Source organism: Aquarana catesbeiana, linkage group LG12 (genome assembly GCF_042186555.1).
Source record: "Aquarana catesbeiana isolate 2022-GZ linkage group LG12, ASM4218655v1, whole genome shotgun sequence".
In the NCBI taxonomy this organism is placed as follows: Eukaryota; Metazoa; Chordata; class Amphibia; order Anura; family Ranidae; genus Aquarana; species Aquarana catesbeiana.
Window position 1 is genome coordinate 221065791 of NC_133335.1, and position 13821 is coordinate 221079611.

At 47.9% G+C, this 13821-nt stretch overlaps 1 protein-coding gene across 1 annotated transcript in view; it reads left to right on the top strand.

Annotated features, from left to right (window-relative positions):
• Positions 1 to 1597: 1597 nt before the first annotated feature.
• The window catches only part of P4HB (prolyl 4-hydroxylase subunit beta), a 44069-nt gene continuing 31845 nt past the window's right edge, over positions 1598 to 13821 (top strand). Inside the window, exon 1 of the mRNA XM_073606729.1 lies at positions 1598 to 1814. Within this exon, the coding sequence (XP_073462830.1) occupies positions 1607 to 1814 (208 nt within the window). The 5' untranslated portion in view covers positions 1598 to 1606. The remainder of the gene's footprint in view (positions 1815 to 13821) is intronic.

Consider the following 13821-nt stretch of genomic DNA (forward strand, 5'->3'; position numbering starts at 1 on the left):
TGCTATGAGGAACCTGACTGGTTACTTTGAGGAAGCTGAGTAGTTGCTATGGGGAAGCTGACTCGTTGCTATGAGGAACCTGACTGGTTACTATGAGGAAGCTGAGTAGTTGCTATGAGGAAGCTGACTGGTTGCTATGAGGAAGCTGACTGGTTGCTATGAGGAACCTGACTGGTTACTTTGAGGAAGCTGAGTAGTTGCTATGGGGAAGCTGACTGGTTGCTATGAGGAATCTGACTGGTTTCTATTGGAAAGCTGGTTGCTATGAAGCAAACAAGTTGCTATTGGGAAGCTGACTGGTTGCTATTGGCAACCCCCTTTTGTTAGGACAGTGGACAAGCTGACTGGTTGCTATGATGAAGCTAACTGGTTGCTATGAAGCTAAATGGTTGTTATTGGGAAGCTATCTGGTTGCTATGGGAAACCCCGTTCTCTCAGGACACACAGCGGGCAAGCTGACTGGTTGCTAAGAGGAACCTGAGCGGTTCCTATGAGGAAGCTGATTGGTTGCTATGAGGAAGTTGAGTAGTTGCTATGGGGAAGCTGACGGGTTGCTATGAGGAACCTGACTGGTTACTATGAGGAAGCTGAGTAGTTGCTATGAGGAAGCTGACTGGTTGCTGTGAGGAAGCTGAGTAGTTGCTATGGGGAAGCTGACTGGTTGCTATGAGGAAGCTGACTGGTTGCTATTGGAAAGCTGGTCGCTATGAAGCAAACAAGTTGTTATTGGGAAGCTATCTGGTTGCTATGGGAAACCCCCTTCTCTGAGGACACACAGCGGGCAAGCTGACTGGTTGCTAAGAGGAACCTGAGTGGTTACTATGAGGAAGCTGAGTAGTTGCTATGGGGAAGCTGACTGGTTGCTATTGGCAACCCCCTTTTCTCAGGACACAGTGGACAAGCTGACTGGTTGCTATGATGAAGCTAACTGGTTGCTATGAAACTAAATGGTTATTGGGAAGCTATCTGGTTGCTATGGGAAACCCCCTTCTCTCAGGACACATAGCAGGCAAGTTGACTGGTTGCTAAGAGGAACCTGAGTGGTTGCTATGAGGAACCTAAGTGGTTGTTATGGGGAAGCTTACTGGTTGCTATGAAGCTAACTGGTTGTGATGGGGTAGCTGACTGGTTGCTCTTTCTCTCAAGACAAACAGTGGGCAATCTGACTATGAGGAAGCTGAGTGGTTGCTATGGAGAAGCTGACTGTTACTACGGGCAACCACCTTCTCTCAGGACAGTAGGCAAGCTGACTGGTTGCTATGAGGAAAGCTGACTGGTTGTTATGGGGAAGCTGACTGGTTGCTATGGGCAACCTCATCCTTGTGAGGACAGTTGACGTAGAATGGTAGTAGTAGGGTGGGGGAGGAGGGGGTCTCGGTGGGGTGTCTATGCTCCCCCAGTCACGTCCATACATATAGAAGGAGGGTCCTGTCAGGAACTCCGGGCAAGCGGACAGGCGGGGAGCATCACCTGACAGAGCATTCCCACCAGCCAATCAGCGCTCCTCCCGCCCCCTTCCCCGGCCCCTCGTCCTATCGGAGCCCGGGAGCGGAGCGCGGCCCAGTCACAGCTCAACACGAGCCGCTGTCCCGCCGATATAAAGCGCATGCGCAGAGAGCGGGCCTCCTTCAACCCAGCGCCACGTCCCGTACACCCCGGAGAGTCTTCAGTCATGCTGCGTTCCGCTCTCGCCGTGCTGGCTGCCGTCGTCCTCCTGGTCCAGGCCGACATCCAGGAGGAGAACCACGTACTGGTGCTGAAGAAGGACACGTTCGAGGAGGCGCTGAAGAACGACTATCTGCTGGTGGAGTTCTGTGAGTGTGGACGGTGGAGGGGGGGGCCGGGGTGACTTCTATCTATCGCTCGTTATGATAAAGCCGAGGAGTGCGGTAATCTCTGCAACCCCCCCCCCCCCTTTCCCATCAATCCGGGCACACCTGGGCGGGGTCACTTGTGCTGAGTGACAGGAAGGACCGGCCAATGAGCGAGCACGCAGGGATACGTCAGCCAATCAGGGAGCGCTGAATCTACCACTGGGCGGGGCTTTTAAGTTTGGTTGACGTGTACTTAGTTGTGTAGACATGTCACCCCCCCCCAATCCCTGCCGGGCGTGACGTCTGGGCCGAAGAGCTGACACTCCAATCTACTCCACACCGATCCTCATCCTACAGGCTGAGACTTCCCTTCTGTTAGGCCTTAGCCTGGCATAGGCTGCTTTATACAGAAGAGGCCACCACACACTGTGCAATCTGATTGCTCATGGAGATTGCAGTCTGTTGTGTAGAGACACTGGTCCAGTCTTTTAAATTTGCATCCAATCAGACTGGTCCTTACCCCCTTATTTATTATTAGTGCTTTACAATTTGAGGATAAACAGTACATATACAATACACTTTAATACAGGAGGAATCAGAGGGCCCTGCTCCTTAGAGCTTACACTCCAAGAGGGAAGGTCAAATCTAAAGGAGATTGTACAATCAGCCTCTAAGCTGCTCATATGCTATACAATCTGATTGTACAATCTTTTTTAGCTCTGCCATCAATGGAAGGGCCGGCCTGATCCAATACTATAGGGATGGATTGTATGCAATACAGCAGGGATTTGCAATTAGCGGACCTTCAGCTGTTGCAGAACTACAAGTCCCATGAGGCATAGCAAGACTCTGACAGCCACAAGCATGACGCCCAGAGGCAGAGGAATGATGGGACTTGTAGTTTTGCAACAGCTGGAGGTCCGCTAATTGCTTATGCCTGCAATAGTGGGTCCAGGAACATATAAACTGCATGCCTACACTCGTTCTCTTTTAGACACGGGGTGGGGGGGGAGGGGTACCATTGACCCCTGTGCGCCCCCCCCATGCATCAGGAAACTCAGCACTTTTTTTTTTTTTTTTTTTTTTGTGCATGGTTCCGTAGCACTTTGTATTTCTGAAAAAGGACTTTCCCTGTTTTTTCCTGCAGGTACAGCAAACAAGCTGCTGAACGCAGTACAGGGTGTGATTCTACACTTTAGGCTTGTCCTCGCAAAACCTATATAAGGCTCACCTATACACATTGCAATCTGTACAATCAGATCTAGACTTGACAAAAATATGTAAAATGAGAACCTACATTTTTATCTTGCACTACATGAACCCCTTTTTTGGTAGGTCTAAAGGAGATGCATGTGTGGCTGTTGAGATCTGTAATCTTAAATAGGAGTTATTAAAGGGTATGTTCACTTTTTTTACATGAAATCTGTTAGGTGAACTTGCCTTGGACCCCCTCAAATACTGTAGCTGCTGACTTTTTTCACTATGGGAGGTGGGGGGGGCCCTTTCACACTAAATATGCGCACTCCACCTGCATAGATTAGGGATATGCAATTAGCGGAACTCCAGCTGTTGCAGAACTACAAGTCCCATGAGGCATAGCAAGACTGACAGCCATAAGCATGAAACCCAGAGGCATGATGGGACTTGTAGTTTTGAAACAGCTGGGGGTCCACTAACTGCATATCCCTGGCCTAGACAATCCAAAATAAAGGTAATCCTTTGGACATGGTTAACATTGTTGCAGTTAAAAAAAGAGCATGCTGAATTTTTTTGCATCACAAATGCAGGGAACTCGCTACAAATGCACCGCACCCCTTTAGTGCCTTTTCACACCAGAAACTGCACATAGCTGTGTTTTTGACCACATGTTGGAATGAATTTGAAGAGCTTTTGACGCACGCTTGAAGGCATTTTGCGATGCACTTAGCATTGCCTTTGCATTGCATTTTTCTATGCATTTTTTTGGGCTTGGCTTTCTTGTCTTAAAGCAGTTGTATAGCCATTTTTTCGTTACCTACAGGTAAGCCTAGAATAAGGCTTACCTGTAGCTAAAATGTACGGTTCAGGAGATATTCACTTTGCATGCTGACCTCAGCGGCACATGCGCTGTCCCTGCCAGGAGAACTCATGGGGTTTATTGCTAGCAGCTATAGCTGCTGGCAATAATCGCATGTGAACATCTGGTATGCTAGTTCCCAAGTTTATCAATAGATCAACTTGGGTACAGTCAGCCTGCCCATGCCTGGTTCAAATCGTAGCCAGTATCTGCTGAAGCAGCTGAGTTTTGAACCGTCTATAGCCAGCTTAACCACTTCCAGACCGCCTGCCGTCGTTTTACATCGCTACTTTGAAGAGTGTTGTTATGGCAGCAGCTAGCTACCATAACCCCGGTATCCTCTTCAGCGGGTGGTCTGCTTCAAGATAAAAGTGGTCTCTGCGGTGGATTTGCCGCAAGATCACTTTTATCGGTGGCGGGATAGGGGGGGCCCCCTCCTGCCTCTCTGGCGCCCTCCGCCGGTGATCGGGTTCTGTCCCTGGCTTGGTGACGAGTGAGGGGAAGATGGGGCCCCCCCACCCGTCTCCATATCATTGCAGGGTGGAAGCGATGTCAAAACGTCACTTTCGCCCATAGCTTTAAGGAGTTTTTTAATTGCATTTTAGTGTAAATGAGATCTGAGGTCTTTTTGACCTTCAGATCTCATATTTAAGAGGTCCTGTCATGCTTTTTTTTTTTTTTCTATTACAAGGGATGTTTACATTCCTTGTAATAGGAATAAAAGTGAAACCATTTTTTTTAAAAACGGTGTAAAAATGTAAAATAAAATGTAAAATAAAAGGTAAAAAAATAAGAATATTTTTTTTTTTAAACCACCCCGCTGAGCTCATGTGCAGAAGCAAACGCATACGTGAGTAGCACCTGCATATAAAAATGGTGTTCAGACCACACATGTGAGGTATCACTGCGATCGGTAGAGCAAGGGCAATATTTCTAGCTCTAGACCTCCTCTGTAACTGAAAACTTGCAATCTGTAGAAGTTTTAAATGTCACCTATGGAGATTTTTAAGGGTAAAAGTTTGTCGCCATTCCATGAGTGGGCGCAACATTGAAGCGTGACATGTTGGGTATCAATTTACTTGGCGTAACATTATCTTTCACAATATAAAAATGGATCTAAAGCAGGTTCTACAATCAGATTGTAACAATGCATGGCTGTCTTTAGGTGTATCAGCATCAAAGTATTGCAAGGGCTGGCCACTTTTTATCCAGGCAGGTCCCTGCAATTAACTTTATGCTGACCATAGACTATACTATCTGCTTGAACCATCAACCATGTAGTTCAAGGGTCTGTCTGCCTTAATGGGTTGTTTAGGTGTCTTCATATTGGGTCACTTTGGACAGTCTAATGGAGGATGTACAATCGGGTTGTAGTGTCTGTGGCTTATACAGGGATTTGTTTTGTCTAAATGCATCACCATGTGATCTTCTGGTTTTACAGGTTTATGTTGGAATTTTTTTTTTTTTTTCAGGTTTACATGCAAGCATGCAGTGGAAGGGCATAGCTTAGCCAACTCATCCTCTAGTCCAGGGGGTCTCCAACCTACGGCCCTCCAGTTCAGAAACTACAATCTTATGCCTAGTCATGTTTGTGAATGTCAGTTTTACAAGGCCTCATGGGATGTATATGTATAGTTCTGCAACAGCCGGAGGGCCGTAGTTTGGAGATCCCTGCTAGTCAATAGGAATGCTTAAACATCGGCGTGATGAAAAAACAGTGGAGGGGAAACTTGTAGCAACTAATATGGGGGAGGGGGGACCTCAAACCAGCAGCCTGGCTGTCACGAGCAGCAATGTGTTTAGACATCTTCATAAAAGTTACAATGTATCTCACACCTTCCCCTAAAGATGCATAGGAAAAAAACATGGGGGCGGAGCCTAACAGCTTGAGGGGGGCCCACCTCTCCTACATGGCACAAATATTGTATAGACCCCCCTAGTGCCTGTGCAGCCCTCCATCAGCAGTCTGTAGTGGGCACTTTGATTACGCCACTGGTGTTCCGTCAGAATTGGTAACGGAAGTGATGTTCCGTTGCCGCCATCTTGCTACACCCCACACTCCATCACATTAACGATACACCAAGAAGGGGGCTAGCGCACATCTTGTTACACCCACGGAGTTTTGCATTTTAGTTATTTTTAACAGGAAACTGTGATTATAAGTTGAAATACAGTAGTTAGAAATCCGGACTGTTTAGATGTTGAATTTTAAAAGCAGCGGCAAACCTGCTGATCTCACAGGTTTATTAATGTGACAGAACAGTGCTGCTTTTATTATTAAACATGTAAACAGTCTGATGGATTTCTAACTACTGTATTTCACCATATATGCTCCGTTTCCTGTTAAACAAGTTTGGAATGCAAAACTCTGGTGGGTGTAACAAGATGTCTGCTTTCCCCCTTCTCGGGGTATCATTGCTGTGGAGGAGTGCGGGGTGTAGCAAGATGGCGACAGAACGTCACTTCCGTTACCAATTCTGATGGAACACCGGCGTGGGTGCCCAACCTGTGGCCCTCCAGTTGCAGGACTACAAGTCCCATCATGCCTCTGCCTTTGGGAGTCATGCTTGTAACTGTCGGCCTTGCAGTGCCTCATGGGAAGTGTAGTTCCGTAAAAGCGGGAGGGGCCACAGGTTGAGCACCCATTAGGGTAATAGCATTGACCTCTGCTAGCCTCCTACATGTTCCCAGATATGTATTGTCTTTTGCAGCACATCCCCAGCCACAATGTAGCATGTCCACTCTGACCCTCATTTCCTCTATTAGCTCTGCCAGTCATTTTTAAGTATTACATATAATTAACCATTATTTGTGGCCCTTTGATGTCAGCGGCTGAATTGGTGGCCCCCTGGTGTAGACGAGCCCCCTTAGAACTGTCTGATTCTGATAAAATGGGTATCAGACGTATAATTTGTGTAGTGTAACACGTGATAAATCCAATAGTACATTCATAGCATACCAAGATGGTGGTCATGGTCACACTAGTTGGGAAGACAAGACCTCTGAAAAACGTCTGGGGGGTATAAACCTCTAAATCTGTTTCTGGGAGCTCACCTGTCTGCCCTGCCTGCTGCGGCCATGACTTTACCATCTTGGTATGTTACTAATGTATATATTTGGATTGGACACATTGTATACGGTCTCGGGTTACGTTCTCAACCTTAAAATGAAGGAACCCTTGACATGACTTTCATGTCTCGGGAACTGCTAATATCTACAGCTCATGGGTTATTGTCGAGAGCAGCACATTGTGGATGAGAGAATTAGAAATGTGGTGTACATGGCGTATTTGACACCCAGGGCTGCTTTAATAATCTTCAGTAATGGGAAAACGATGGCCAGAAGAAATGGAAACTAGCGTGCCCACCCTTGCTGCTGGTGGCCAGTGGGAAAAATGCTCCCCTGCACTACTGGTAGTCCATAGGAGTTCCCTCTTTAGAGATTGCTTAAAGTGGAGCTCCACCCCAAAAGGAAAGCTCTGCTTGGTTGCACCCTCCCCCTGCCACATGACACTTTTTTTGGGGGGTGGGGCAGGTAATTGGTTTTGACAGGTCCATGCAGAACTTCGGCCCCATCTTCCCTTGTAGTCTTGTAGGACACTTTCAGAAGACTACAGGACCATTCACAAGGCACATGTGCTGTAGGAACCTGGCTGTGAAGCCACAAGGCCTGTTTCCCTTTAAATCAGATGCCGGTATTCTTCTGAAAACTCAATTGCCAAAATTTCCAACCATGTTGCTTCCGGTGACTCTCCAGCATCAGGAGTAGTGAGTCCTGGACAGTCGCACTCAAAATTATGTTTAACCTTTAATAAATGATCATAAAATACATGCCACAGCAGAAAAATGCAGGAAAGCTGACACGTTTCACACTAGTCTGTGCTTAATCACACTACACTGACTACAAGCTATGATTAAGCACGGACTACAGTGTGAAATGCATCAGCTTTCCTGCATTTTTCTGCTGTGGCATGTTTGTTTTTTTTTTTTTTATGATCATCATTCAATAAAGGTTAAACATCTTGAGTGCGGCTGTCCAGGACTTTTTCTCACTACTTCATTATAAGCATTGCCGACACCTGTTGCTTCCAGCATGGAGAAGATGTCTGTTCCAGATTGATCTTTCCAGAGCGGTGATGTCTTTCTTTCTCTCCAGCATCAGGAATTGGAGATTTGGATGAGTTGGCTGTTTTCACAGAACAGACAGTGTACTCTATGGTACACGATCTAATGAGTGGACATGTTTGTCCTGCCCGCTAGTAACCAATAACATGGCCGCCTCCAAGGCAGGGACAACTTTTCCTCCTTACCCAGCGTTCTGTGAAAAAGCCAACGTACCATGTACCCTAGAGTATACACTGTTGGTGGTCTGTGACAACGGCTAGCTCGTCAAAATCTCCAGTTGCTGCTGGAGAGTCACTGAAAGTGATGTGGTTGGAGTTTTTGGCAGAACAGCGCCTGCACCCAAAGCCTATTAAAAAATCTACTGTGAGGACATCACTGGATTCAGGGGCTAAGTGTTCTTATACTAAGTCAGCAGATACAGTATTTGTAGCTGCTGACTTTGTGGAGTTCCACATTAAAGTGGTTGTAAACCCTTACATAGATCCAGTGAACGGGCTATCGGGTGATAGAGATGAAACAAATCATCCTCCATGAGTTGTACCTGTTTATCTGCTGTCTTTACATCCATTCAAAGTGCTGAATTTATAAAGCTTGGCTGAGTTCAGAAAAAAGGGACAGGCAGCTGAAAAGACACTCTGCAGAGCTCAATGAGGGGAGAGCTGATTGGATGGAAGAGACTCCCCCCCCCCCCCCCCCCCCCCCCCACAGCACAAAGGAACAGAGCTAAGGCTGTCAATCAGCTGGAGATCCCTCCCCTGTCACCTCTTTTCTTGGTGTCAGGAAAACTTATCAAGTTGTTCATGCTGAGGAACAAAGCAGCCAACCAATATGACCTTGGGTGCTCTTAATTGAGGAACAAAGCAGCCAACCAATATGACCTTGGGTGCTCTTGAGGAACAAAGCAGCCAACCAATATGACCTTGGGTGCTCTTAATTGAGACAAGTACTCACTATAGAGGGATATGCTTTGTTCATATTTCATGTCTGAGGTTTACAATCTATAGCAGGGATATGCAATTAGCGGACCTCCAGCTGTTGCAAAACTAAAAGTCCCATCATGCCTCTGGGTGTCATGCTTGTGGCTGTCAGTCTTGCTATGTCTCATGGGACTTGTAGTTCTGCAACAGCTGGAGGTCTGCTAATTGCATATCCCTGATCTAAAGGCTCAGTGGTCACTTGTCTGAGGCAGGAAGTGCTCATCGATGGAGACTCCTTGGTTGACATATTGCTCCATACTTGTATGGCTGGGATCCATTATTTTCTAGTCTTGACTTTTCTGCAACTTTAATCAAATCCTCTTTTGCATTCTACCGTGGGAATGTGACTTTCTGTAAAATTCTTCTTTGAAGCTTCAATATGCAAACCTAGCCCACGGAGTACAGAAACTGCTAGAAGGGAGACAGTTCTGAGTAAATATTATTAAATATGAAGTAAGGGCTTATTGTATCTGAAGCCAAAACTTTTTTTAGTTGGATGGTGATGAACAGTTAAAACCCTGTTTGGATGTTGGTTGCTGTCTGACTACATGGGGGTGGGGTTGATCTCATAACTATTGTCCCAGGAAGTCATAAAGGAACAGCTAAAATCTTGAGTTGTCACCAGAACAGGGATAGAAGGGGAATCTTCCTGTTTTGGTGTCATGGAGTATTTTGCTGCTTCCTATCTACAGGACAAGAAAATCTGATGGGACGGTTGTCTTGACACCCTCACTTGGTGTGTAATGTACACTATTGAAAATTATTGGGACACCTGCCTTTACACCCAAATTAACATTAATGGCTTCCCAGTCTTAGTCCATAGGGTTCAATATTGAGTTGGCCCACCCTTTGCAGCTATAACAGCCTCAACTCTTCTGGGAAGACTGTCCAAAAGGTTTAGGAGTGTCTGTGGGAATATTTGATTTTTCCCCATTCATCTTTCAGGACAGCACCATAGAGAGACACCGGCTCCTCCCCTCTTAGGAAACACCGCCTTCCAATTCAATATTTAAATCTCATCCTCCCAACGGCCCCTCAGTTCAGGTGTTTCCTCCGGTGGGGAGACACTGCTTGGGAACCGTGGCGGATCAGTCAGGGAGACTGAAGCCAAAGATTTTGTGTGAGGAAGAGGGGGAGTCGGGTCTCTCTAGCTCTTTCCCTCTACTATTGTTTGTTCAGTTAGGTAAAGGCTGGGGAAGCCATACTTACCTGTTTTTAAAACTGAATTGGCGCGCCTCAGCCTCTCTTGGGGAAAGAGACAGCTGAGGAGGTCCGTGTTTCTTCTGCCCAGGGGGGCGCTGTGGGAAGTGCCTGAGTCTCTCCTGCTTGTTCAAGCAGCCAGCGTTTGAAGCTCTATGGCCGGGTCGGATGACGGGTGACGTCAGTTCCGGCGAGGGCGGGCACTTCCGACGATTCCGCGTCTTCCGGTTCCGGACGCGGGGAAAGAAAACGGACCGAGCATTCGGCTGGTGCGACCCTCTTGCTTTGCTGTAGAGTCAGCTGTCGGGGGAAACGATCGACCACCATCCTCAGCGGACATGTCTGAGACAGAGGTCTCTAGAACTGCTCCAGGAGACAGTAGCACCAGCCATGCTAAGGTAAGTGGAACCCTGGGGTGGTGTTCCCTTACCTAAATCCCGATAGCTTCACGGGTGTTCTCCCCTCACTGGTGGTCGGGGGGAAGGGGAGTGTGTCTGGGACCCTGGTGGTGGTTGGTCCTGGGGGGGGCACTCCTGGTGGTCCTCTGTAAAAGCACTGGTGGGATTGGGCATTTATGGCGACTCTCTCTTTCTTTTTCAGAAAGCCACAGAGAAAAGCAAGTCGCCTCATGGTTCAAAGAAAAAATGCCCCTCTTGTAGAGTTAGTATGGGGGAATCCTGGACCAAGGCACTTTGCAAGGAGTGCATTGATGGATTAGTCAGGGAACAGGCAGCAGAACAGGGTACAGATCTTGCTGCATCCGTCAAAGAGCTTTCTAGCACCTTTCAGTCCTTTAAAGCACTCTTTTCTAGCTTCCAGTTGCCGCAAGCCCAAAGCAGTCCTTTACCAGTGCAGCAGAGTGTTACACCTAGCCCAGTGGATACTCCCTCTGTTAGTGGAGAGAGACCAGGGGGCTCCAGAGTGGAAATTGAGGAGGAGCCAGATAGCACCGCTTCAGATTCTCAAAGGGAATCGGATGTGGAGGAGGTGGATGGGGAATCCACAAAAACCTCTCGCTATAAGCTTTCCCTGGACGAAGTGGAGGAGCTCTTGGGAGCTATTCACACCACTTTGGGAATTCAGGAAGAAAAGAAGGTGTTATCGCTCCATGACCAAATGTACAAAGGTCTTGGGGAACAAAAAAGGAAGGATTTCCCAGTCCATGATGTATTGGTTGAGGCCATAAAGAATGAATGGAAAGATCCTGAGAGAAAACCTTTCTTTTCAAGGGCTTTGAAGCGAAGGTTTCCTTTTTCAGAAGGGGAGTCTCTAGTCTGGAATAAGACCCCTAGGCTGGATGCTGCTTTTTCTCAGGTTTCCAGGCAAACAGATCTGGCCTTCGAGGACATGGGGGTTCTTGCAGACCCCATGGACAGAAGGATGGACTCTCTCTTAAAGAAGTCCTGGGATTCGTCACAGGGAAACCTTAAGCCTGCCATGGCGGTCACAGTAGTGGCCCGCAATATGGAATATTGGCTTACGCAGATAAAGGCGCATATTGAGGCAGGAACGCCAAAAGAGACTATTTTGGCTTCCTTTCCCATGCTACTTAAGGGTGTAGCGTATATTGCGGACGCTTCCGCCGAATCAGTGCGCATGTCCGCAAGGTCTTCAGCCCTCACTAATTCGGCTCGAAGGGCCCTATGGCTTAAGACGTGGCAAGGAGACAGCGCGTCTAAAGTTAAACTCTGTGGAATTCCCCTCACAGGAGATCTCTTGTTTGGCCCAGGTTTAGAGACCGTTTTAGACCGGACGGCCGATAAGAAAAAGGCCTTTCCCATTAAAAAAGTTTGGGGAGCAGGCTAAAAGAAAGTTTCGCCCTCAGAGAAAGTTTGAAACCCCAAAAGGAGAGCGGCAGAAAAAAGCTTGGGGGCAGAAGGGCAAGGGGCGGGGAGGGGCGATTTTTCGCCCTCCTGAACAGCCCAAGAAGACCCAATGACGGGGTAACCACGGTGGGAGGAAGATTGGGGGCCTTCCTCCCACAATGGGAGATGATGATCACCTCCAACCAGTTTGTGTTAGGGATCATAAGAAGAGGTTACCAGCTAGAGTTCTCAGAACCTCCTCAGCACAGACTTCTGGTCACCGAGCTGCCAAAGTGTGCAGAGAAAGCGTCAGCTCTTCTATCCTCCCTACAGGAGTTAGAGGAACAAGAGGTGATAGTGAGGGTTCCTGTAGAGGAGATAGGCAGAGGCTTTTACTCCCACATTTTTGTGGTCCGCAAGCCTTCGGGAAAATTCAGGCTTATCATGAATCTGAAGCCTCTGAATGTATCAATTACCTACAGGAAATTCCGGATGGATTCTGTCTATTCGGTGAAAGCGCTTCTTCCCCCAAATTGCTTCATGGCGTCAATAGACTTAAAGGACGCTTATCTGCACATTCCAGTCGCAGAAAGTTACCAGAGGTTTCTCAGACTGGCGGTGAAAACTGGGGAAGGAACGTTTCATCTACAGTTCAAAGCATTCCCCTTTGGACTATCCTCTTTCCCCCCCGCATCTTCACCAAAGTGATGGTGGAGGTCCTGGCTTTCTTGCGGCTCAGAGGCATCTCTGTAGTCGCGTACCTGGACGACCTACTCCTGTTTGCTCCTTCCCCGGAGCAGTTGTACCAGGATCTTCAGGTAGCAAGAGACAGCTTAGAAAACCTGGGATGGCTCTTGAACCTGGAAAAATCCAGTTTGGTTCCGGCCCAAAAGGTCACCTTCCTGGGCTATGTACTGGATTCGACAAAACAAAAAGTGTTCCTTCCAGCAGAAAAAATCCAGAAGGTAGACAGAGCAATATTACTGCTCCAGGGCAGCAGTCAGATCTCGGTAAGGAAAGCAATGTCAGCACTGGGCTTACTGACTTCCACGCTTCTGGCAGTTCAGTGGGCAGGGCTGCACTTTCGCCCCCTACAGCTGTTTATTCTGAGTGTCTGGGACCACAGTCCAGCATCTCTGGACTCCCTTATATCTGTGCCAAGTCAGGTCAAAAGGTCCCTCTGGTGGTGGAGGAAAGGGTCCAATCTCTCACAGGGCCTGGAGTGGGTTCTTCCAGTGTCCAGAACGGTTACGACCGATGCGAGCGGCACAGGGTGGGGAGCACACCTAGATTCCCAGATGATGCAAGGCACCTGGGAAAAAGAAGACGCAAAGAAGTCCTCGAACTGGAGGGAACTGAGAGCAATAGAGTTGGCTCTCAGAGCTTTTCAGAGAGAACTCCTGGGGCAGCATGTGAGGGTCCGTTCGGACAACTCATCAGCAGTGGCCTACATCAACAGGCAAGGGGGAACCAGGAGCAGATCCTTGTGGGGTCTGGCAGAATCCATCCTCAGGTGGGCCGAAGGGAGCATTCTCTCTCTCTCTGCAATACATCTGAAGGGGGAGCAGAACCACGTAGCAGATTTTCTGAGCAGAAAAATGCTGAAGGAAGGCGACTGGGTCTTGAACCAGGACATCTTCGAGATGATTACTCGGAAGTGGGGGGTCCCCTCCGTGGATCTCTTCGCCTCAAAGGCGAATACGAAAGCTCGTCTGTTCTTTTCCCTAAACAGATGGGACGGAGCAGCCGGGGTGGATGCACTAGCTCAGAGCTGGCGTTTCTCAAAGTGTTATGCCTTCCCCCCTCCCGTAATGATCCCAGCATTTCTGAGAAAATTTCGGTCAG